The sequence below is a fragment of the Triturus cristatus genome, chromosome 3_1, assembly GCF_964204655.1.
Source record: "Triturus cristatus chromosome 3_1, aTriCri1.1, whole genome shotgun sequence".
NCBI lineage: Eukaryota > Metazoa > Chordata > Amphibia > Caudata > Salamandridae > Triturus > Triturus cristatus.
The window spans coordinates 738281939-738309062 of record NC_140583.1 but is presented as its reverse complement, the minus strand read 5'-3'; the positions used below and the strand labels follow the sequence as shown (position 1 = coordinate 738309062).

Here is a 27124-nt window from a genome sequence, read left to right as displayed (position 1 = left end):
CCCCACTCCCTGGATTCCCCCCCGCCGCCCACATGGCCCAGCTATGTTCACTATCGTTCCCCTGGAGTTCAGATGGCATCTTTGGAAAGTTTCTCATTAGATAGTGATTCTAGAACCACTTCTTTCTCCATTACAATCGTAGCCAGATCTGGTTTTGCCTTGTTCTCTAAGAGACATACCCCCGGATACGCTGCCATCACTCTCAGCGGCCTTCAACCTGCTTTTCTCCAAGTCCTTGCTCTGTGGGTGGTCGATTCTGAGGATACAACACGTCTCCTGGGACAATCGAAGTTGATGTAATTTATCCTCCATTTGAAGACCAGTCTAAAAGGAATGACCCCAAGAGTGTGTGATCCCTACGTTACGCAATTGTGTTGTTGCCGGCCTAAAGACTTTTCTCTTCTGTAGAGTTTTCATGGCCAGATCCTGGTAGAGAGAGGGTTCAGAGGAGGAGGATATAGGGCTCATGGGGAATCTGTGTGTAGTGTCCCTGTGTAACCGCTCCGCAGGCTATGGCTGGATCTCTCAGCAACATTGGGGTCTCTCTTCCCTGTTGCTCTTGAACCACTTATTCCTATACTTCTTGTGTCCCAGGTGCGCCTCCTTTTATTAAATATTAACATTATTTAAAAAGACTTGATTTCATTTTAAATGTATTTATTTGTTATATAAATATATTACCTATTTATTGATGAATTGTAATGCTATCACTATATTTATATTTAACGTATTTGTATATTTATATGTATGTGTGTGTGAATATATATGTGTATGTATTTATAAATATATATGTATATATTTATATATACATACATATATATATAGTTGTTATAGAAGATATCATATTTTCATCTAGATTTTCAGAATATATGTGTGTGTGTATATATATGTGTGTATATACAGATATATATGTGTGTGTGTATATAGCTATAGCTAAAAAATGTTAAAGAAAAGGTTTAGTTGGAATATATGGTTCTCAGGGAAATCTTCCTTATTTGGAAGTGTTGCCCTCACACACCCATGTGGCTGTCATGCATCATCATTGGGCGTTTTGCTCCTCGTAGGGCTGGCACTGCCATAGCTTGAGGCCAACGAGGAGCAAAATGTCTGATGATGAAGCATGTCACCCACATGGTTGAGTGAGGGCAAAACTTCCAAATAAGGAAGATCCACCTGGAACCTTGAATCCAGCCATATGCAAATCAGTCTTGACCCTGCGCCCAATGGGAATAGTCCAGCCTGAACTGCCAAGCCAGGTCCTCCCTTGACTGGAAATAAGCACCCTAGGACCGGTTTCGGGGTTTCACCCCTCTTCAGCCAGGATAGCTTGACTCCAGTGGCGTAGTGAGCACGGGACCCACGTCTGGGCATACCCTTCCCACATAGGGCGAACAGCAAAACACACAAGATGATGGACGGAATGTTGCACATTGGCAAAACATTCACCCCCAGTCACAGATCTGAGTTTAATCCATTGTTATTTTGCTCACCACGCCACCCCAGTTCAGACATGGCCATATGCAAATCAGTCTTGAACCTGTGCCTCATGGGAACAGTCCAGCCCGAACTGCCAAGCCAGGTCCTCCCTTGACTGGAAACAAGCATCCTTGGACCGGTTTCGGGGTTTCACCCCTCATCAGCCAGGATAGCTTGACTCCAGTGGCATGGAGGACACGGGACCCACATCTGGGCATACCCGTCCCACTCAGGGTGACAAATGCAAAAAGAAATTGCAAAAAGAATTATAGTATAGGAGCACGAGTACTGGACCTTAATCTGGCTCCTAGTCCCCCTATTTATGATTCATGTACATAGTATATACAGATAGATAGATAGATAGATAGATAGATAGATAGATAGATAGATAGATAGATAGATAGATAGATAGATAGATAGAAAGATAGATAGATAGATAGATAGATAGATAGATAGATAGATAGATAGATAGATAGATAGATAGATAGATAGATAGATAGATAGATAGATAGATAGATAGATAGATAGATAGATAGATAGATAGATAGATAGATAGATAGATAAATAGATAGTTAGATAGATAGATGGATGGATGGATGGATGGATGGATGGATGGATGGATGGATGGATGGATGGATGGATGGATGGATGGATGGATGGATGGATGGATGGATGGATGGATGGATGGATAGATAGATAGATAGATAGATAGATAGATAGATAGATAGATAGATAGATAGATAGATAGATAGATAGATAGATAGATAGATAGATAGATAGATAGATAGATAGATAGATAGATAGATAGATAGATATTAGTTCACCTATTGCCGATAGCCAGTGGGTGTAGGTAGTTAAATAAGGACCAAAGTTTCCATAGGAAAAGCGTTTTTGTATTGCTAACAGATTTTATAGGACTGCTGCTAAAAGGTCACTCAGATGGTTTTTCTTCATTTTCACTTACTTAACTTTTAATTATCCATTAAAAAAAGGACCGTCTCACTCACCATTGCACGTATAGTGATGTGAATACTCTTCATACAGGTCACAGTCCTTGAGGTTCCACACTGCTCAATCTGTCCAACGATTATGTATGACCCATTAATGTGCTGAAGAAAGAAATGACATCTTCTTTTCAAAAACTCAGTATTAAAGGTCACCTGAGCACACTAGCATGCAGGATATTAATTTATAAAATGCTAAATATGTTGTGATACCCTTGGGTGCAAAAAGGAATTCATATTCAAGGTTTGAGCTACATGGCTCAAGAGGATAAATATTTGAATGAATGCAATTATTGATGCAATTATTGCTTCTCTCCACAGATCTTCCCATATTAGGCACACACATGATACATGTTTGTGTAAAATAAACATTCATGTCCTCGATTTTACTTTTTATCCACTGCAACTTACTGCAATTTCTTCCTTTTTTATTGCTACATAAAGTCCGACATGGTCATATGAGAAGAAACAATCAATTTAAACCATTAACACAATACACAATGCAACACATTTGATGATTTGGTAGCTCAGAGAAAAAACTAAATTTTACAGATCATCAATAAATGCATCTCAGATATAATTATTATGTAAACAAAACTGAAGATAGAGATGCATAGGTAGATACGAACATAGTAAATAAGAGATGCCAATAATACAGATATTATCCATTGTCAAAAGGCTATAATAGAATCGGAAAACAAACTTATCTCTAAACCTGGAGATTTATGCACATTAGCCTACATTCCTGGGGATTATGTTACTATATGAGTCCCAACTGAATCTCGCCCAAATACAATCACATTTGTAATAGATCGGAGCCCCCTGAATTTTGCCACAGCGAGTTCTAAATCATGGATTTGCTGTAACAAAACCCACCATTCGGTTATGCCAGGGGATAATGAGGAGGTCGAGGCTGGCAGTAAAAATAATTATAGATAACATTTGCTTCAACCCAAACTAGTCATCCGTCCTATAGCCTAACATGCTTCCCTTGTGCGTGAACTGTATATCATAACCAATACATGATCTAGGGAGCTGTGTCACACCTTCCCAGAATTCTTGAAGCATAGGGCAGAAAACAAACATATGCAAAATATCAGCCGTCATATAACCACATTTGGGGTATGTAGTCTTGTCCACCAGACTATTCCCAACCCATTTTGAAATTCTGTCCGGTGTATAATATAGGAAACATATAGGGTCTCATTACAATGCCGGTCGAACAAGCGCCCAACTGCCATCGTGTCGGAAACGTGACCGCACGACAAGAAGTCAGCGTCCCGCTTCCCTAATTAAGATAAAACCACCTTTAAGGCAGTTGGAAAGTGCATATTTCCTATTGTGGCTTGTGCTGCAGGCTGCAGCCCAAGTCACAATAGGAAACTTACACCTTTTAAACTTTGTAATACTGTACTGATAAGAGACTTCTGAGGTACTTTAATTAAACTAGTAAGTACATCCAAACCGAATGACCGCAAAGTTGCAAGTTTACAGACAGTCTTGAAATAATCCCTTATCTGTAAGAACTTGAAAAAAAACGGTTGCATGAAGCCCAGAATATGAGCAAACGCCATTAAGATGATAAATATGTCATAAGCAGTTGACTCTGTACTAATACCAGGCTCTGCCCACCTGATCATTATATATAGCAGGAAACATTGGGGTATCTCACAGCGGTGTGTCCGGACGCACAGGCAGAAAAGTGTATTTAGCAGAGATCTTCCACCATATATGTATTGTATACTTAACAAACTTAAATCAGACATGCTTAAAGTAGTTAGGATCCCTAAGTCTGTACAAGAGCAAGCTAGAATCTGAAACTAGCGCAATATGAAATTAACAGTTGGATGAGAATTATCATCAGTAAAAAACTACAGAGACATCCAGCAAATGCTGACCAAAAATAGAGCTTAAAATCAGGGAGGAGAAACCCCCCTTTATCGTACACAAGTTTAATAAACCGTATTGCATGCGTAGCCTGCTGGTAGCCCTAGAGAAAGCTACCAATGATGATTCCATCAGCTTTTTACAAAAAAGGAGTTTGCAACCCTCAGGGGAATTGCCCAAATTAGTTATAAGAATTTAGGTAAGGCGTTCATTTTAATAATGTTACATCGGCCTATTGTAGAAATAGGAAGCATATTCAACACCCTAAATGCCCGATTACGACGTCAGTTGTATGAACATCTGACCGGCATTTTTGCGGTAAAGGAACCATCAGACAGGTAGCCGGAGGTCCCGACCGCCAAATTAGGATCCGACCGCCTCCATGTGTCTTTCCATTGAGGCCTGTGCAGCGGCCTGGAAAAGGGCCACAGCACCAGCCGCAATGCCATAAGGCATGTTTTTAAATATTCCTGAACCAATGTTTGTGGGGCCACCACAGGTGCCCCCACGGCCTCTAGCGGAGGCCACTGGAGCAACGGGGGCCCTTCTAGGGCCCTCCAAAGTCCCTTTCCTTGGCAATCGGACTGCCATAGAAAGGCAGAGGAATAGGGCCATCGTAATCCCTACGGCAGTGCCTGAGCAGGCATTGCCCTTATTGTAGGGATTACATTCAACCCGATAGGCGGAGCCTGTCGGGACCACTGCAATCATTCCATCAACCCATGCGGTTAGAACGAAGGCATCATAATGCAGCAATATGACTGCTGCTTCAGATGCCGGTGGGATCGACACGTCCCACCAACATTGTAATGAGAGGTACAAAGTCTCCTTTGCACAGATAAACTTGATGATCTGAGCCATCTTTGGAGTCAGCTGGATGTGGAGATATACGGCTGTTGAGCAGACCCCTAGTATCGAAACTTCAGGTTCGAAGTTAAGGAGGACTTGTGCTTTAGTCGTATTACGCTTATAGCCAGAAAATGCTCCAAATTTACCAGCATTAATGAAAAAGTCAAGAGCAACAGATGGATTAGAGGATAAAATTGTAACATCACCCGCGTATCTAGTGATTTTGAGATAACAGCGATAACAGGCTGGATATATCAATTAAAGTGCAAGCAGCGCAACTATGGCTCCATGTTTAGGGCAAATAACAGCGGGGATAGGGAGCACACCTGCCGGGTGCCACAATAAATACAAAAAGGAGTAGAAGAAATCCCAGCATTAGCTAATTGGGCACTGATTTTTTTCATATAGAGACTGTGAACACTTTTTAAAGCCATAGTTGCCCAAAATTATACCCAGTTCACACAGTCAAACGCTTTCTCAGCATCTAAATGTATGATACTGAAAACTATGCTAGAATTCGCTGCTACATCAAATTCGGCCACAGCAGTATTAATGTGACATGTGGTGTCCTGCCCAGGTAAAAAACCATACTGCTTTTGTGAAACAAGACCAGCCATAAGAGGAGCAGTGCGAACCGCTAAAATCTTTGCAAATATCTTTGCGTCAGCATTAACAAGGGATATCAGACGATATGAAGCACGTTCTCCCGGTGGTTTGGCTTTCTTCAAGAACATACCAATATTGGTCATATTTTAAGAACAGGGCACTTCCCTACTAGCATCGACATATTGACTAAAACTAAAAAATGGAGGGGTGATAATATCCTTAAAACTTTGAAAAACTCCAAGGTATAGAATCTGCTACTGCCGCCTTACCAGATAGAGGAATAGCCAAGGCGATCATGATTTCACCAGAAGTGATATCTGCCTGGAGAGCAAAATCATGGGTCTCATCTAAGACAGGCATCCGACAGCCCTGAAGATATTGCCCAAACCCTTATACATCAAAAGGATCAGGCTAATTGTAAAGGTCATGATAAAAAGCTAAAAATTGTTCTACGTTGCATGTGGGTGAGTGTAAATCCACTGATCCTTCCCTTCAATTGAGCGAATAAGATTCTTAGACCTCCTATCCGAGATGTGATGCGATAGCATGCGCCCATCCTGTTTTTCGTACTCATAATGAAGAGCCTGATTTCTACTAAAGCTGACCGCAGCCCCGCGGATGGGTTGTGCCGCGGTGACGGCCCGCGGTGGGGGCATGCCCCCTACGTGTGCCCCCCGGACCTCCCCCGGGCTTCCCCCGCATAGGTGTGCCCAGTTGTGGGGGGGGGTTGGGAGCATGAGAAGCTGCATCACACCGAGACTGTGCCTACACGCAAAAGCAGGATGCACCACTGTAACTCGAGAAGGGTCGCCCACTCCACCAGGAGCTGTCAAATAGCTATAGTAGTTTGTTGGGGGGATTGTTTTCATTAAAAGTGTAAATCATCTAGTAGGAATTTGCTTTTAGGGCACAACTGCATACGGATTATGGCATGCGGGAGGAAATCGGGGATTTACCCCTCAAGAAGCAGTCTCAACATGAATGGCCTTGGCCACTATGTGAATGTACATATAATCCTTTAATGGCACCTCCCACGACATGCGAATCGTGAGCTCTGAACGGAGTTTAGTAATTTGGTACGGATGGACTATAACGTATTGCTTTGCTGCTTCTATTGTGATGATGGACCACTGATTATACAAATAAACAGATTTACAAAAAAAAAAAAAAGCTGCCCGCAGCCTTCTCTTTTAATGCTTGCCCCAAAATTGCCCACTTTTCAACTGAAGAAAAATATGAAGTCTGTTGATCAGGCCCCCAAGCTCTGATATTGTAGGCACACGATCCCCGGTCCACCACCGATTTTTCGGGTTGAGTGGAGGGATTCACGTGCAACAGGAAGGAACCGGCACTTCCGGTAAGCCCTCCAATCAGCTGCTTGCAACCTACACAAAAGCCAGATGGCACTCGCTACGCGCAGCGGACGAGTTTAAGGTGAGAGAGAGAGAGAATTATATTGATTTGAAAAGGAGCACCTGGATAAGGGCTCCTGCCACTCCTTTGCACAACTAATCAGTTTGAGGGGAGCGCCTGGTAAAGGTTTCCCAATGCGCTGTAAAAATCGCATATCCACCTGTATTTTAAAAATTAATCTGTTCATTCACTATTTTTAAAACTACCCTGCGCCTGTTTGTACTCACTGCCGATAGCAGCACACAATCCCCGGTCCACCACCGATTTTTCGGGTTGAGTGGAGGGATGCACGTGCAACAGGAAGGAACCGGCACTTCCGGTAAGCCCTCCAATCAGCTGCTTGCAACCTACACAAAAGCCAGATGGCACTCGCTACGCGCAGCGGACGCGCGCAGCGGGCGCGCCGCCGGCACGCCGAGGTCGCGCCAAAGGCAAGCCCGTCTGCGCCCGTTCGCGCCTGGACCACGCCCAGGGCCTCGCCCCCTGGCCCATTTAAATCAGCTAAGCAATCTATTTCTCGCTACTACACCAGCAGACAATTACTAAATATAGCTGCTACCTCCAGGGAGACACAATCATGCCCCTGCTTTACCTCTGCTATAACACGAACTCAAGTCTTAATACCTTGCAAAAAATGTCGACACATGTCCAACTCTAATAAACAGCCCGTTTCTACTAATGCACATTCACCAATTCCTAAAAATGATACCATCGTTGCTGCACTTATTAATGTCTGCTCCTTACCTAAGCAAAAATATGAAATATTCTCTTTTCTTGAAAATCACAATCTCGACCTTCTATTTTTAACTGAGACCTGGGCTGATCCTTCCTCAGGGCCTGATTTTGCCACAGCAACCCCGGATGATTTCTCTGTAAAGAAATTAGATAGAACGAACAAAAAAGGCGGTGGTCTAGCACTTATTCATCGTAACCATTACACTGTTAAAATAGAAACAATCCCCACCAAAGACTGCAAAGCCTTTTCTTTTTCTATATCACTTACCAAATCATACACATTTAAAGGTATCCTACTATATCGCCCTCCCGGCACTCGGACAGAATTTCTTTCTTCCCTAGCTCTCCTAGCAGAACCTTCAGCAGGAGAAGCCAACTTTACCATCCTGGGCGATTTTAATTTCCATCTTGAATCTAACAACGATGACAATACCTCAGTTTTACTCTCAGAATTAGAGGCCATAGGACTCTCCTAACTGGTAACCAAACCCACCCATTTAGCTGGCCATACCCTCGACGGATTATTTACCAATAATAAACATATCTCACTAGAAAATATTCTTCCTTTAACATGGACAGACCACTCCGCGGTCCTCTTTAACATCAATACTGAACATAATACACACAAGCATGTCAACTTCCCTCCCCCCTCCCATTTTAAAGCCTGGAACAGCATCTCCCCCGAAGACATAAAATCACACCTTAAATCTACCCACCAAAACCTTCCAGACAATCCCGACCAAGCAGCCATGCACTAAACACAATGGCTCCACTCAGCATTTGACATCCTGGTACCAATAAAAAATGGCTTGAAAAACAGAAAGATACCATCCGCTCCCTGGTTGTCAGAGGAATTAAGACGGGAAAGGCAGAAATGCAGAAACTTAGAAACTTAGAACGTCAGTGGCGACGTAATTACTATAACACAATGAAAACACGGTATAAGGAAGCACTATCCAAATATAAAAACCTCCTAATAACTGAAAAAAGCAAATTCTACATGAACCAAATTGAAACTTCCCAGGACTCTATGAAACAACTATATAGAGTCGTCACCAAACTTTCAGGACCCGATACCACCCCTTCGACAACACCTACACAAACTCTCTGTGACGATCTCGCTAGATTTTTTCAAAATAAAGTCATTCACATTTACTCCAACTTTTCAACTCTCGCCTCCACAAATATACAATCTATTACTACCAGTATAGACTCTTCATCAAGCAATCTCGTTACATCACAAATTATCAATCACAACCCCTCCCCCTCCTTTCCAGAATTTAAAAAAATCACAGCAGAATACATTATCGATCTCATCTCCACTTCCGAATCCGGATCCCCCAATGACCCCTGCCCTCCTAACATAATAAAACTTATACCAGAAATCATAGGTCCTGAACTTGCCAACATCTGCAACTCTATGTTCTCAACAGGAATATATCCTTCCATCTGGAAAGAGACAGTGATCAAACCTTTACTCAAAAAACACAATCTCAATCCTACAGACTGTAATAACTATAGACCCATTGCAGGTCTTCCTCTCCCTGCAAAGGTTATAGAAAAGGTGCTGAATACTCAGCTGGCTGACTACATTGAAAACAACAATTTCTTAGACGACACCCAATTTGGTTTTAGAAAAGGTCATGGGATGGAAGCAGCTCTCATTAAAACAACTGACGAAATATGGACAACCATGGACAAGGGAGGCACCGCGGTCTTGGTGCTGCTGGATCTCTCAGCAGCGTTTGACACGGTCGACCATTCCATCTTGATCAATCGTCTCTCAGCCATAGGGATCAAAGACAAAGCCAAGGCCCTATTAACATCTTTCCTGGGCAACCGTACCCAACATGTAAAACTCGGTAGCTACGATTCCCCTTCTTTTTCTCTACCATGTGGTGTCCCTGAGGGATCATCATTAAGTCCCACTTTGTTCAACCTATATATCTCAGACCTTGCCAAAATCATCAAGACTCACAATCTGCGGCTCACATCTTATGCCGATGACACCCAGATTGTGCTAGAAATACATGAGAACGGTAATTTAGTCGCAAACAACTTTAAGAAGGGAATGTCTACCATTAGTACTTGGATGACAAATAATTGTTTGAAATTGAATTCCGAGAAAACGGAAGTGATGATTTTTGGAAACCTACTCCCCAGCTGGTCTCCTTCCTGGTGGCCAGAGGAACTAGCCCCCCCCTGTCCCGGTCACCAAGGTCAGAAACCTTGGAATCTTATTTGACAACAAGCTATCATTTATTCCTCATGTCAACTCTGTCATCTCATCTTCCTTTTACACGATTAGGATGATAAAGAAACTTCTACCCTTTCTTCCTTCTAATTCAGGCAAAACTCTCATCAGCACGCTCGTTATGTCTAAAATAGATTATTGTAATGGCTTACTCATCAAGGCACAAGAAAAAGTCTTACACAAACTACAGATGGTACAAAATGCCGCAGCTAGAATTCTCTCAGGCACACCCAAGTTTAAATCCATCTCAGGAGTCATTCGACAATTACATTGGCTACCCATAAAAAGCAGAACAAAATTCAAAGCATTGTGTATAGCCTACAAAGCAATTCACAATTCAGGTCCCGAATTTTTTTTAAAAAACCTATGCCTCTACAGACCGAACAGGACTTTACGGTCCTCCTCAGATCATCTGTTAATTGTTCCCAAAACTAAGAAAGTCACTTGGGGAGACAGAAGATTTATTGTGGCCACGGCCAGACTCTGGAACACACTCCCTCTACACATCAAAAATACGCCTACCTTGTTGTCCTTCCGCAAAAAAATAAAAACATGGCTATTTCAGTAAATAACTCCCTCCTCTCTTTTTTGTTTAACAAACTGTCCATAGCGCCGAGACACCTCAGGGTAGTTGCGCGCTCAATAAATTGCTTAAATAAATAAAATAAATAAATAAATAAATAATGCTAGTAATGTATTGATTGACAGAGCAATAGCATGTTACTTTGTTTAAAGTATTTTATACAACAACATGAAATTGAAAAGAAAAAAGGGAAAGGGGGAAGAATAAAGGAAAACCGTTAAAGGAAATCACCGCCTTTTGCGTGTCGTTGACAAAGTATGAATTGCATTTATACACAGTTACAAACGTAGTCTATCTTGTGTTATTAAAGACATTGCAGTTATAGCCCCATCCCATGGTACCTTATAGACATATAGTTATATCACGTTGCAGTCCCATATCTACCAATAAGATTTTCACATGTTACTGGTAAGACATCTTTAGCGGAGCTGAACCTGGGCCTACGTGACTATCCAATGTCCCCATTTACAGAACTAAGCCAACTGGTGAATGGACCCCATATATTTTTGGGGCGTGAACGGGTTGGTGTACGTTCCCAGTAATGTAACAGTTGGTCTCTGCAGTATGTGATATCCCACACCCACGCCTTCACAGTTAGGGGAGATTTCTTTTTCCAGTGGATTGCCACCTGTCTTTTTGCCAGAAGCAGGAGCAGCACTGTTAGCTTTCTTGCTGCCGTCGGGGTGCTATGCACATATCCCAATAGTGCCACGAGCGGGGTTTTTGACAGCGTTCTTTCGGTTATGTTCTCTATATGAGACAATATTGCTGACCAGAAGGTGGCCATGGGTCGGCATTCCCAAGCTAAGTGTAAAAGGTTGCCTGGGGGGATCCGCATTTCCAGCATCTTGTGTCGGGGCATAGTCCCATTCGATGTAATTGTATTGGGGTGCGATAAGTGCGGTGCAAATATGTAAAGTGAATGAGCCTGAGGCGGTAGTTGGGAGAGAGTTGCTCTAGTTCATTACAGCAGCAGACCCATTGCTGGTCTGTGATGGCTATTCTCATGTCCACCTTCCAAGCAGTGCGTGACTGTGGGACAATAATCGGGGACTCTCCTTGAGTGATGGTGTACAGTCTTGTGACTAATTTGGAGGATGAGGTGACTGTGATAATATGCTCCAGTGTTGGCAACGATGGGGCATGTTATTTAATTAGTCTTGTTTTAAAATAAAAAAAACTGTAGTGTTGTACCCCGTTTAAAAGCTTTTATTGTGTCCCAGACCACACAACTAAATTCAGCAAGGGCTTTTGACATAACTCCGAGTTAGAAAGAAGATAGGGGCATATCAACAACAACCGGCGATAATTATCTCTAAGCGCACTTAGCGCTAGGATAATTATCGCCGGCTAGCGTGAATTTTTATCGCTGAGATAGCGTGCTATTAGCAACGCTTATCTCAATAGCGATAAAAATCCTCACGCTAACAGGCTAACGTGAGATTATCGCTGGAAACCCAGCGATTATCTCACGTTAGCTTGTTGATAGGGACAGGCAAACTTAGCCATGATATCCTCCTTCCATAGGATATCATGGCTAAGTCAGAAAAATACGAGACGTAAAAAAGCAGCGTTAACCGCGGTTAGCGCTGCTTTTTTTGTCTCTAACAGGGTTAGAGATATTCTTGATAATAGGAGAAATGTCGCTTAGCGACATTTCTCCTAATATTTTACTCTGGAACACCCCCTTTGCATCTCATTAGAGATGCAAGGGGAAGCGTAGAGTAAAAGGGTGCTAACATGCAAATTTGCATGTTAGCACCCTGTTGTTGATAGGGCGCTAGTTTTATCTCTGCTTTTTTGGCTTTTAAAGCCAAAAAAGCAGAGATAAAGCCCTTGTTGATATGCCCCATAGTGTGGAAAGGAAAATTGACACCGCTAAGTACTGGCTGCTTGTATGTTAAAACATAGCAGTATGGGATTATGATCAGAAGTTACCTGCTTCCCCAGCTGCCGATGCAACAAGTAACAGTGTTTCAACTGGTACTATTTTAAGGCAAATATTTAGGAAAAATCAGTATAGTTGCAGCGAAGAACAGGAAAAAAACAACACAGGGAGACATCGCAGGACTCTATGCTAATTAATTGCTAAGAGCAGTTTATATACACAAAGATAAATGTGTTAAAGAGGAAGCACTGTATTTACATTAGATAAAATGTAACCTGTACCGCGTGTGCAAAATTGTGCTCGTGAGAAGTTAAAAGACGCAAAGTGACAGGTGTAATCAGCGAAAGACGGCACAAGAAAAACAGTGATAATAATATTTACAAATGAACATCAATAATGGTCCAAAAAGCATTAAAAAATGGTTTAACAATAGATAAATTAATTAATGATGCAGGACAAGGTCGCGCCAAGTAATTGCGCTAGGACCAGGTTACATGAAATTTGTAGTGCTGAGCCTGTGAAAATTCAATCATGGAGGGGCGTAATTGTGAGCCACCTGGCAGGTTAATCTACACAGCGGTGAGTCAGTAGGTCAAAATTAAGAGTTCAGATGCCGGTCAGACCGTCTATGCATACATTCAATGGGTACGCGAGTGCAGGACCGGATACGGCAAATCCCTGGAGAGGTATCCGTAGCAGGATACCGGATGATGGATTCAGAGGGATCGTAGAGTATGAGAAGGTGAATCCGCGAGGAATCGGCTGAGTTCCACCGTGGGCAATCGAGGCAGAATCAATAGAAAGAGCCCCAAGCATCACATGTCCCTAGGCCGGTGTCCAAGGGGTTGGGCGGCCGGCGTGCGTGTCCTCCAGGGAATTAGAAGATCAAAGAGGCTCTGCCAAGAGTGGTCGGAGCCATCGGGAAACTAGAGAGTAACAGCGTTAGTTCGTGTGAAAATGTGATTTCAAGCGACGAGGCATTTTTTTTTTCACTGTAATGATGATTACTACCCTGAAAGTGAAAGTGAAATGAGGCAATTGGCTCATTTCACTGTGGAGAGGATCCCTGCACAAAATCTCAAGACCTCATTCAAAACTGTCAAGAGCCTGACATTCAGGAAGGGGCAGACCCGGTGCCCCCTTCAAAACAAAGCTGGAGTACATATGCAAATCCCAAATACAACTTTATACCTACCCCAAATCACAATTAAAAGGGGTAAAATGAAATGAAATTGATGCTATTAAGCCCTTTCAAAGTGTATAGTGGTGGGGGGCAGTGAGGGGGTGCATTTCAGCTTGTAACTTATGGAAAACGTATGAAGAGGCGTGATACTGGGAGGTGTAAACAAATGAACACTACTGACATTGTGTATTATTACTCTTTGGGCCAGATGTAGGTAAAGTCAATTTGTCGAGTCCCTAATAGCAATTTTTACCGAATCGCTATTAACGACTCGCAAAATGGAATGTATGAAGAAATCCCAAAAATAAATGTGATTCCTTAATATTCCTTAATTGCGAATCGCAAATTGAGATTCACAATCAAGGAATACCTTCCAATTTATTCCAAGAGGCCCATAGGAATGAATGGGATTTGCGCACGCATTTTGCGAGTAACCAAGAGGTACTCGCAAATTGCTTGCGCAATTTCAAGGGTGCAAGGGTTCCAAAAGGACACCCTGTTGCACCCCTGAAATGTGCATGTGTGCACATGTGGCGCACATACGTCCCACATGGCACTTTGGAGAATGCAAAAGAGTGCTTTTTTAAAGGAAATCGCAAAATACCACCAACTTGAGGTTGGTGGTAATTTGCGATTCCTTAAGGCAATATCGCAATTTGCCATGCCTACTAGCATAGCATTTAGGGAATCGCAAATTGCGATTCTCTAAATGCTTGCGTACGTGAGTCACAATTGCCTGTAAAATGTTCCAGAAAATAGAGGCCTGCTGTGCGATGTCACCACTTTGGATATACATGAAAAACACTAGCATCCAATCCAAAACGTTGGATGTTGACCGATATTAAAGTGACCACCGCGGGCTGAAGTAAACATGATCAATTGCAACATTTTAAATCTATCCCAGAGAAAAGGTCAGTTCAGCACAGATTACTACGAATTAAAAATCGGATTCCTAAATATTCACTCATTTGCCCCAAAGTTCTGATTTACGCCTAACTTCCCAGCCCTCATTTGCTTGAGGCATCTATCCATGCAAAAAAAGAAAAATAATCGTTTTGTCTTTGATTTGCAAAATTATATTGCATACCTTTCATGCCTTTCGCGTTCCCCTACCAAATCTTTCATCGTCTGGCACTCACGGTTGGAGTACATATGCAAATCCCAAATACAACTTTATACCTACCCCAAATCACAATTAAAGGGGAAAATGAGAATCCTCCAGATGAAATTGATGCTATTAAGCCCTTTCAAAGTGTATTGTGGGGGATGGGGGGGCAGTGAGGGGGTGCATTTCAGCTTGTAACGTATGGAAAACGTATGAAGAGGCGTGATACTGGGAGGTGTAAACAAATGAACACTACTGACATTGTGTATTATTACTCTTTGGGCCAGATGTAGGTAAAGACAATTTTGCGAGTCCCTAATAGCAATTTTTACCGAATCGCTATTAACGACTCGCAAAATGGAATGTATGAAGAAATCCCAAAAATAAATGTGATTCCTTAATATTCCTTAATTGCGAATCGCAAATTGAGATTCACAATCAAGGAATACCTTCCAATTCATTCCTATGGGCCAAGAGGCCCATAGGAATGAATGGGATTTGCGCACGCAATTTGCGAGTAACCAAGAAGTACTCGCAAATTGCTTGCGCAATTTCAAGGGTGCAAGGGTTCCAAAAGGACACACTGTTGCACCCCTGAAATGTGCATGTGTGCACATGTGGCGCACATACGTGCCACATGGCACTTTGGAGAAAGCAAAAGAGTGCTTTTTTAAAGGAAATCGCAAAATACCACCAACTTGAAGTTGGTGGTAATTTGCGATTCCTTAAGGCAATATCGCAATTTGCCATGCCTACTGCAATATCGGAATTTGCCATGCCTACTAGCATAGCATTTAGGGAATCGCAAATTGCGATTCTCTAAATGCTTGCGTACGTGAGTCACAATTACCTGTAAATTGTTCCAGAAAATAGAGGCCTGCTGTGCGATGTCACCACTATGGATATACATGAAAAACACTAGCATCCGATCCAAAACGTTGGATGTTGACCGATATTAAAGTGACCACCGCAGGCTGAAGTAAACATGATCAATTGCAACATTTGAAATCTATCCCAGAGAAAAGGTCAGTTCAGCACAGATTACTACGAATTAAAAATCGGATTCCTATATATTCACTCATTTGCCCCAAAGTTCTGATTTACGCCTCACTTCCCAGCCCTCATTTGCTTGAGGCATCTATCCATGCAAAAAAAGAAAAATAATCGTTTTGTCTTCGATTTGCAAAATTATATTGCACACCTTTCATGCCCAAAAATAGTCGAGTTCCCCTACCAAATCTTTCATCGTCTGGCACTTGTAGTATTCGGCGCGCGCGAGGCGTTCTAGCCTTCCGCGCTGCCGAGGTGCGCTAGCGCTGACGCGTGACTTCAGACGCTAGCTCGTTAAAATAAAGAGGCGTGGCCTCGGCGAATCAGTCGGAGCCGCGTGTGTGTGAACTAAACATCGGCTCCCGTGTCTTATCACGCGCCTATGCGCAGCCATGCTAATTAGGCCCTTTTAAGACTTCACACTGGCGACGAGGGTCTATTGAGCCCTGATGTGCTGTTTTATGCCCCACAGTGTCCATTTTGGCCACCCATGTGTCCTGAGCCTGTGTGTGCAGGCCCCCTCCTGGTGACCCGGCTGAGCATGCTGTGAGGCCTGGTGAGGAACACTGCAAGTGCCCTGGAGGCCCACCCAGCCATCGAAGGCGCCGCTGCATGCACCCTGGTGCCCCAATCCACAGCCGGTGAGGGGAATGTCACTCCCAGGTGGTGCCGCACCTGCCCCACGAGGTGCCTGACGACGACCGCGCCCTCCTACGTTTCAGGCCTACGCCGGGTGTGCTCGCCTCAACCCAGAAGCGCCTAAGGGGTCCCGTGGATGACGTCTGGAGGTAGGCGCACCCGCCGCTTGGTGCAGAAGCACGAGGGGAGTCTATGCGCATCGCCCGTAGGGGGTGCACGCCTGGTGGCGTCGACGCAGAGGAGAGGAAGCCAGCTTCCACCGCGTGCTGCGCATGTGCCAAGATGGCGTCGATTCCCGCCATCGAGCCGTTTGCCGTTGACGGTGCCCCGTCATCCCTTGCCCCAAGCTGGAGGGATTGGACAGACCGCCTACAAATTTACTTCGAAGGGGCTGGCATCGCGATGGAAAGGCGCAGAGCGTTGCTGCTCCACCTAGGAGGCAAAGACATCCACCGCATCTATAAAACTCTTGTGGAAGCCACGCCGAAAACGTACCACACACTGCTGAACGCGCTCAACGCCCACTTCGAGCCCATGGCGAACAGAGACTATGAAAGGTTCATCTTCCGTCAGGCCAAACAAGATGCGGACGAGTCCCTGGATGCGTTCCATGGCAGGCTGAAGGAGTTAGCCAGCACGTGTGGGTTCCGCGACGAACAGGAGGAGATCCGAGGGCAGATTATACAGGGTTGTTACTCGTCTAAGCTTCGTGTCACGGTCCTCCAGGAAGAAGGAAAGCCCCTGGCGGACATCCTCACTCTCGGATGGTCGACGGAGCTATCGCAAGCGAGAGCCTCGCATATGGAGGCAGCCCTACATCGCCCTGTCAAGATGGAGCAAGTGCAAGTGGCGGAAGCGGTGAACGTAGTGCGGTCAAAAGCAAGGCAAGCCGGAGGGAAACAGCAGCCGGACGCAAAGAAGAAAGACCGTGGATACTGTGGCGGCCAACCCCATCGCATGCAAGACTGCCCGGCCAGAGGAAAAAAGTGCGGCACCTGCGGGTGGATGAACCACTTTGCGGCGGTGTGCCGGTCCACCAGAGTCAAGAAGGAGGCGGCCCATGCGGTACGCGAAGAAGCAGACAGTGAAGACATGGACGACGACACCGAAGAGCACCCAGTCCATTATGTGTTTGCAATCCATCAACCACAGAAGAAGAAGCGCAGACTTCCGAAATGTCGCATCGTAGTACAACAAGAGGTAAAGGCGACAATTGACACTGGGGCCTCCATCGAGCTGATGGCCGCCAATGTCTACCACCAACTGCGGGTCAAACCCCCGCTGAGAGAGGCGAAGGTTCGGGTGTTCGCATACGGCCAGAAGACACCCATTCCCCTCATCGGGTGCTTCAAAACAGAGCTACAACATGGTGAGAGGAACATCAACACCACCGTCTATGTCACGGAAGAGGGCAGCGGGATGCTGCTGAGTGGGCAGTCGGCCGAAGAATTGAGACTGATCTCGTTTGCCATGGCAGTCTTGGAGGAAGAACTGGATACCATCATGGAAGAGTTTGGAGAAGTCTTTAACGGCATAGGGTGCCTGAAAGGAAAGGAAGTATCCTTACACATTGACCCATCGGTCCAACCAGTGGCGTTGAGGCACCGGAGAATAGCTTTCCACCTGCGGCAGAAGGTCGAGGAGGAGCTGGAGGCCCTGGAGAGACAAGGCATCATCGAAAAGGTCAGTAGGCCAACCCCGTGGGTATCCCCGATCGTCATCGCCAGGAAGCCGAAGCAGCCAGGACAAGTCCGCATCTGTGTGGACATGCGCCTCCCTAACGCCACGGTCAAAAGAGAGCGACACCTAACGCCCACCATTGATGACATCCTGGGGGAGCTGAACGGGGCCAGGTGGTTTTCGAAGATGGACCTACGGTCAGGCTACCACCAGCTACCACTTCATCCGGACTCGAGGTACATCACCACATTTTCCACCCATGTGGGCCTCAGACGGTATCGGCGCCTGAACTTCGGCTTCTCGAGTGCCGCCGAGGTATTCCAAAATACCATCAGAGAAGTGCTCAGTGGGCTCCCCGGCGTGCTCAATGTGAGCGATGACCTGCTCATATACGCGTCAACCAGAGAGGAACACCACCAGCGGTTGAGAGGGATCCTCAAGAGGATTCAGGAGTCAGGCTTGACCCTGCACCGGGAGAAGTGTCAGTTCCTGCAGAACAAGATCAGTTTCTTTGGATACACCTTCTCGGACCAAGGCGTGGCCCCAGACCCGGACAAGGTGAAGGATGTCCAAGATGCCCCAGCTCCGACGAACATCTCAGAGGCCCGGAGTTTCCTGGGCATGGTCAACTTCTGCGGCCGCTTCATTCCGGACCTCTCCAACCTCACCAAACCCCTCAGGGAGCTGACCAAGTCGTCCTCCACGTGGCAGTGGGGCCCGGAACAGGAACAGGCGTTCCAAGCAACGATGGCGGCCCTGTCCGCGGACACTACCCTCTCATACTTCGACCCGGCAAAGCCCACCAACGTGGCGGTCGACGCGAGCCCGTTTGGGCTGGGAGCGGTCCTGACACAACTCCAGGACAACGAGGAGTGGGCACCCATCGCCTACGCCAGCCAGTCCCTGACTGAAACAGAGCAGCGGTACTCGCAAATCGAGCGAGAAGCCATCGCCATCCACTGGGCATGCGGGCATTTTCACGTGTACGTGTATGGACATCGTTTCACAGTGACAACCGATCACAAGCCACTCATTCCTCTATTCCAAGGGTCGTTCTCGAAGCCGCCACCCCGGATTGAAAAATGGATACTCCAACTACAAGGGTACGACTACCTGGTGGAGTACAAACCAGGGGCCACGAACCCGGCGGACTATCTGTCACGGCACCCGCTGAAAGCCACAACAGAAGAGAAGGAGGAGGCCGAGGACACAGAGGAGTACGTCCGGTATGTGACAGAGCGGTCACGACCCCTCCCAATGAGCCTGGCCGCAATAATAGAGGCCTCAGAAGGTGATGAATGCGTGAGAGCAGCTGCGGAGGCTGTCAGGTCGGGAGACTGGAGGACAATCCAAGCCTCGCTCAACAGAAGGACGCCCCAAGCCAAGCTGACACTGGAATCATTCTTGAAAGTAAAAAGTGAGCTGTCCGTTGACGCCCAAGGATGTCTTCTGCGGGGTCCGAGACTAGTCATGCCGGCCAGCCTTGCTCAACAGGCGGTGGACCTCGCCCACAGGGGACATCAAGGAATGGTAAAGACAAAGGGCAGGCTCCAAGCCAAAGTATGGTTCCCACGCATGGACGCGATGGTGGAACAGACGGTGAGAACCTGCACGTGGTGCCAAGCCGCAGGACAGCCGGAACGCCCTCACCTGGTGGCGACCGAAGACAATCCTCTGCAACCATGGGAGTGCGTGAGTGCAGACTTCGGACATCTCCCCGATGGACGGTACGCGCTGGTCATTATCGATGACTTCACCAAATACCCAGAGGTCGAAATTGTGGGGAGCCAGACAGCCACTGAAGTGATCGCGAAGTTGGAAAAAACCATCGCCACTCATGGCATATTCGGGGTGGTCAAGACTGACAATGGACCGCCTTTCCAAGGGCAGGAGTTCGCAGAGTATCTCAAGAGCTGGGGGATCCGTCACCGCAAAATAACACCACGGTGGCCCCAAGCCAATGGAGAGGTGGAGAGGTTTATGAGGACACTCAACAAAACCATTCGCATCGCCATGGCTGACGGATCTCCACTGGAGAGAGCGATCTACAGTTTTCTGCGGGAATACCGGCTGACCCCCCATGTCACAACCGAGGCAGCGCCAGGAACAGACACCATGGGGAGAATCGTAAGTGACACGATCCCGCACCACCCTACATGGGTTCCGGCACAAGCCACCAACGAAAAGACCTTAGCCAATCGGATGCGCTCGAACGACCACGCCAGCCGGCGAGGGGGAGCTAAGGAGTCCACGATACAACAGCAAGATCAAGTGTACGTGAAGGACCGCTACCCAGGCAGCAAGTTCAGACTTCCTTTCAAACCACAACCATGGGTTGTCACTCGCCGGACAGGCACGATGGTGACCGCTCAAAGAGGTGCTGAAACGGTCATGCGAGATGTGTCTTTCTTCAAAAAAGTCCACCCAGGAACACCCTCACGCCCCTGGGCCGAGCCCGAGGGGCTGGATCCCGACCAGCCAAGCGGAGATCAGGAGGTGGAGGACGATTGGAGCGAGAATGGTGGTTCCCAGTCCGCCCCAGCCACCCCGGGGGGCAACCCGCCTGGCAGCTCCCCAGCCCGGGTAGAGCCGAACACCCCAAGGCGCAGAACCCCCGAGGTGGCCCTTGCCAGAGGCGGCCCGTCCCGCTACAACCTGAGGAAGAAAGATTGGAAAGAGTGTAGTATTCGGCGCGCGCGAGGCGTTCTAGCCTTCCGCGCTGCCGAGGTGCGCTAGCGCTGACGCGTGCCGTCAGACGCTAGCTTGTTAAAATAAAGAGGCGTGGCCTCGGCGAATCAGTCGGAGCCGCGTGTGTGTGAACTAAACATCGGCTCCCGTGTCTTATTACGCGCCTATGCGCAGCCATGCTAATTAGGCCCTTTTAAGACTTCACAGCACTCACGGTTAGCCACTGGAACTTCAGGTACAAATAAACAGCGAAGAACTTGCTGTAAAACATATTTTTCAGGCTCGTTGTATTTTTCCACACTATGTGGCTGCAATCTTAAAATAACATACAGACCGATCGATCAAAGCAGGTAGGTTAATGTGTGTGTGCGCATGCCACAGAAACTGATTGGATGCTCGTAGTGAACTTCTGTACTTGACACGTTCCTGATACGCACATATGTGACCATCCCCGCCTTGTATTTTATTTTATTTTAAGAAAAGCCTGAACATTCTTGCCTTCTGATGCAGTCAAAGTGGATTGGAAAGGTGCGCAGAGAAAGAACCCGACGTACTGTGAGCATCAGGTGCCGCATCACATTACAACCAATCCACAGAAAGTGTATTTATCTGTCGGGAGCTGCGGCTAAATGACCCACCTGTTTGATAATGAAAACTCACACTTTCTGAAAAAATGCGGAAGCTTTTGGTCTGAGACGAAAACTCAGCCGCTTCTGGGGTAAATGACTTTTACAGGCCTTCGCCAAAATCTGAAAGCTTTTGTGGCGCAGCTGCACAGCGCATCTTTCAGTTGCGGATTGCGCTTGCAGCTCGCAGACTCCCGTGCATATCTGACCTGCTCCTGGTGGGTTGAAGTACCCAGCTTTCACTGGACATGAGTTGGTTTGTGGTGTGCACACACGTGGGCTTGAGTTGAAGCGGTGCTGGTAGGGTGACGAGGGACGTGTTTAGTGTGTGGGCATGGGGTGGTGTGTTCGTGTATGGTGGCTACGACGGAATGTTTTAAACATGAATCTACCAGTCAGCATCACTGAGAAAGCCTCTCTTTTGAGAACTTCGCATACACTGCTTTGTAAATGTCAGTATTTTTTCTTTGCCACGTACACCCCAATGCCGCTGATTTTAAAAACAGCGCATACCAGCAATTCGCCCTTCCCAATGTGAGTCTGAGCACAGTTACCGGAAAAGGACACGTTTGGATGAAGCGATCCAAACCTTCGTGGGGCAATCCCGAAATTATGGCCGATCTAGGAGGTGTTATTTATTGCTTTGTGTTGTTGTTACATTTTTTATCAACTGTTTTTTTATTGCCATTTTTAAGTGTAAACGCAGCACATAGCACACGCAAACCAAAGCATCTTTTTTTTTGTTTTTGGGCCGGATTCGGGCACCCAGCGCGAATCCGGCCGATGTGTTTAAAAAAAAATGCTTTTATTGGTCCTTTTGGGTCCACCTGAAGCAAGCCTAAGGGGTCCGGGTGTTTCTACCCTGCCCCCTTTTCTTGTTTTTTATCATTTTTTAAAAGTGTTTTCTTGTTACCAAGTCACAAGATGGCTGCAAACACATTCTGGTTTGGAGTGTTGGCAGCCAATCAGAATGAAGCTTGTGCTCAGGAGGGTTCGTGAATTCTCCTTGGTGCTCAGATATATGAATTTTTTTTTCAATTTCTCAGCAACTACTGAACGGATTTACACCATTTAAAAAGCAAGACCTACCTTTTTGCCAAATTTGGGGTCATCGGTGATGTCATTTGAGATGTCATCAGTGATGTCATCAATGATGTCAATGACCAGGTCATGAATGATGTAATATGTGACGTCATCATCAGTGCATTGTGGGGACGCAAGTTGTAGTCATAACATATATAACATGTATATATAATATAACATCCCTGAAACGTGTCGTTTTTTCAGTGAATTTCAAAAGTTTTTTAAATGCTAATTTCTAACTATAACGCCCCTGAACCCTGTGGGTTTTTCAGTGAATTTCAAAAGTTTTTTAAATGCTAATTTCTAACTATAACGTCCCTAAAACCTATAGTTTTTTCAGTTAATTTCAAAGGTTTTTTAAATGGTCATTTCTAACTATAATGTCCCTCAAACCTATGTTTCTTTCAGTGAATTGCTAAGGTTTTAAATGCTAATTCCTAACTATAACTTCCCTGAAACCTATGGGTTTTCAGTGAATTTCAAAAGTTTTTTAAATGCTAATTTCTAACTATGCCTACTGAGGGGATGTATGTCATTACATCGCATACCAATACCACACGTGGCATTACAACGCGGGTATTACTACACGATGTCAATGACAACGACAAGCCATTACATCGCAAAATGTAACCACGACTATGCTTTTACCACGCATAAGTGACTCTACCTTAACCCTGCACAACCCTCCCCGACCCCCAGTCCTCTCCCTACAATAACACGACACTACCCTACACGACCCCCTGACTCTACCCTAAAACACTACACTACACACACACTACAACACTACCCTAAACCCTAAAACACTACACTACACAAACACTACAACCCTACCCTAAACCCCAAATCACTACACTACACAAACACTACAACACTACCCTAAACCCTAAAATACTACACTCTACAAACACTACACAAACACTACAACACTACCCTAAACCCTAAAACACTACACTACACAAACACTACAACACTACCCTAAACCCTAAATCACTACACTACACAAACACCACAACACTACCCTAAACCCTAAAATACTACACTACTCAAACACTACAACACTACCCTAAACCCTAAATCACTAACCTACACAAACACCACAACACTACCCTAAACCCTAAATCACTACACTACACAAACACTACAACTCTACCCTAAACCCTAAAATACTACACTACACAAACACTACAACACTACCCTAAACCCTAAAATACTACACTACACCAACACTACACAAACACTACAACACTACCCTAAACCCTAAAACACTACACTACACAAACACTACAACACTACCCTAAATCATAAAACACTACACTACACAAACACTACAACACTACCATAAACCCTAAAACACTATACTACACAAACACTACAACACTACCCTAACCCTAAAATACTACACTACACAAACACTGCAACACTACCCTAAACCCTAAAACACTACACAAACACTACAACACTACCCTAAACCCTAAAACACTACACTACACAAACACTGCAACACTACCCTAAAACCTAAAACACTACACAGACACTACAAGACTACCCTAAACCCTAAAACACTACACTACACAAACACTACAACACTACCCTAAACCCTAAAACACTACACAAACACTACAACACTACCCTAAACCCTAAAACACTACACTACACAAACACTACAACACTACCCTAAAACGTAAAACAATACACTACACAAACACTGCAACACTACCCTAAATCCTAAAACACTACACTACACAAACACTACAACGCTACCCTAAACCCTAAAACACTACACTACACAAACACTACAACACTACCCTAAACCCTAAAACACTACACTACACAAACACTACAACACTACCCTAAAACCTAAAACACTACACTACACAAACACTACAACACTACCCTAAAACACTACACTACACAAACACTACAACACTACCGTAAACCATGAAACACAACACAAACACTACAACACTACCGTAAACCCTAAAACACTACACAAACACTACAACACTACCCTAAACCACTACACTACACAAACACTACAACACTACACTAAACCCTAAACCACTACACTTCACAAACACTACAACACTACCTTAAACCACTACCCACACTACTCCCACCCCTACATCACCCTAAACCCGAAAACACTACGACACTACAACACTGCCCTAAACCACTACCCACACTACTCCCACCCCTACACTACCACTAACCCTAAAACACTACGCCTAGCACGACCCCCTACACTACCCAAACACCACTACACTACCGTAAACCCTAAAACACTGTGACACTACAACACTACCCTAAACCACTACCCACACTACTCCCACCCCTACACTACCCGTAACCATAAAACACTACCCCTAGCACGACCCCCTACACTACCCAAACACCACTACACTACCCTAAACCCTAAAACACTATGACACTACAACACTACCCTAAACCACTACCCACACTACTCCCACCCCAAGCACAATCACCCTTACCTCTCTTTCCTCGTGGTTCCTCTCCAGCGTCTACGTCTCTGCTCCCGGTTCCTGCTTCACGTTGAGGGGCAGTGCACGTCATTGTGAGGAAACGGAAGAGCCTCTGTTTCCTCACAACGAGGTGGATCGGCATTACATCGCATGCGTTGTAACAGCGCATGCGATGTAAAAACACGTGTAGTAATGGCTACTCGTTGTTACATCGCATGCGTTGGTACGCATGCGATGTAATGGCATTGCGGGGAAACAGCTGCATTGTAGTGGCTGTTTCTCCAATCAAGGATCTGGCTAACGGCAAGGAAAGGCTTTTACAAATGTTCAAACTGCAAAGCCTGTGTATATGACATTAATAAAACCTCTTATCAGACTGCATTCAGCAATAAAATACAGGTGATCGATAAACATTTAACATGTAAAACAGATCACGTGGTCTATCTATTAGAATGCAGCTGTGGCCTCCAGTATGTAGGCAGTACCAAACTATCAGCACACAAGAGGATCTTGCAGCATACACGGGCCATTGTAAACAATCATCCCGGTTAGCCGGTGGCAAGGCATTTTAAAGAATTTCATAACAGTAATCTTAAGTATCTGAAATATTTTATTGTTGATGAAGTACCAGCCCAGAAAAGAGGAGGAAACAGAGAGGCAAAACTTAGAAGGTTGGAAACAAGATACATACTGGAGTTGGACACAATGCACCCAGGAGGCCTGAATAATAGTGAAGATCTGCATACGGACTTATGATAAAATGTTTTAGCTTTTCAGGCACTCTAGGCAACATGGCAGTGGGTGTGATATATATGTACATGTGTATGTATATATATACATATTCTTTTACACATATGGACGTGATTTTACTATTAGGGGACGTCAGTATATCGTAAACTAAATAAGGTTTTAAGATTCCTAGGTTTTATGTGGCAATTTCATAACAACTCTTAGATGAATTGTATTTATCTAGAAGAATGCACTTTAACTAATTGGTAACCTTATTCAGTAGCAATTTATCGATAATTCTAAGATGAATTTATTCATGGATTGTGATTGATGCACTTTAATTAATTGGATCTCCATCTTGCTTTGCACCTCAAGCACTTTATTAGTTGCTGCAGACAAGCCAATAATACAATAAGTTAAAATAGGTATCAGCGGCAACAGTAAGAATTTAGCACTTTTTTCTTCTTATTATGCACTGTAATTAAATCCTGGCAGGGAAGGATTTACAAGCACTTAGTCACTTTATTTGGTAATTGTTATTTGCACATAAAGATGAACGCATAATGAAATGAATAGACAGGAAGAGGCATACATATAAAAATGATATTTATACAAATATATTACCCTGTCTTGGCCAAAAATACTATATGCATTTATGATTGTATAATATATAGAAAAAGAATGTTCTGAACACTAGTCACTTTATGCAAATATTGAAAAATTGTTGAAGCAATCAAAGAAGGATTTGATTGGGGAGTGTGTACATTAGATATGTGGACACAAATAGTTTAATAAAACCATTAGTGTAAGGTGAAAGAAATCAACAGGGGAAAGAGGAAATAGACATTTGAGCCATGCAGTATTTATTATGATCAATAAGGCATTAGCCAGTACAAAATGGAATAATTATACGTGATCATATACATGTAATTTTATTAGAAATGGTATTTATACTTTTATAATGATACAGTCGTACAGAGAGGTAGTCTGTTGTCATTATCCATTAATGGTTTGTTGAGTACTGTCACTTTACAAGAGCCGATCAGGTGAGCCAGCGTTGTCATGTGATCAAGGCCAGCAACAGCCAAAATGCGTTATAGCAGACTGAGTTAATGAAAAGAATATACTTGCACAGAATTGCGGTCCACGCATGTTTTTCTCCACGA

The 27124-nt window shown here is 44.8% G+C and overlaps 1 protein-coding gene across 1 annotated transcript in view; it reads right to left on the bottom strand.

Moving 5' to 3' along the window:
• The window catches only part of LOC146860897 (uncharacterized), a 1545865-nt gene that overhangs the window by 1094179 nt on the left and 424562 nt on the right, over positions 1-27124 (bottom strand). Inside the window, exon 10 of the mRNA XM_085646178.1 lies at positions 2484-2585. Coding sequence (XP_085502304.1) covers positions 2484-2585 — 102 coding nt within the window. The remainder of the gene's footprint in view (positions 1-2483; positions 2586-27124) is intronic.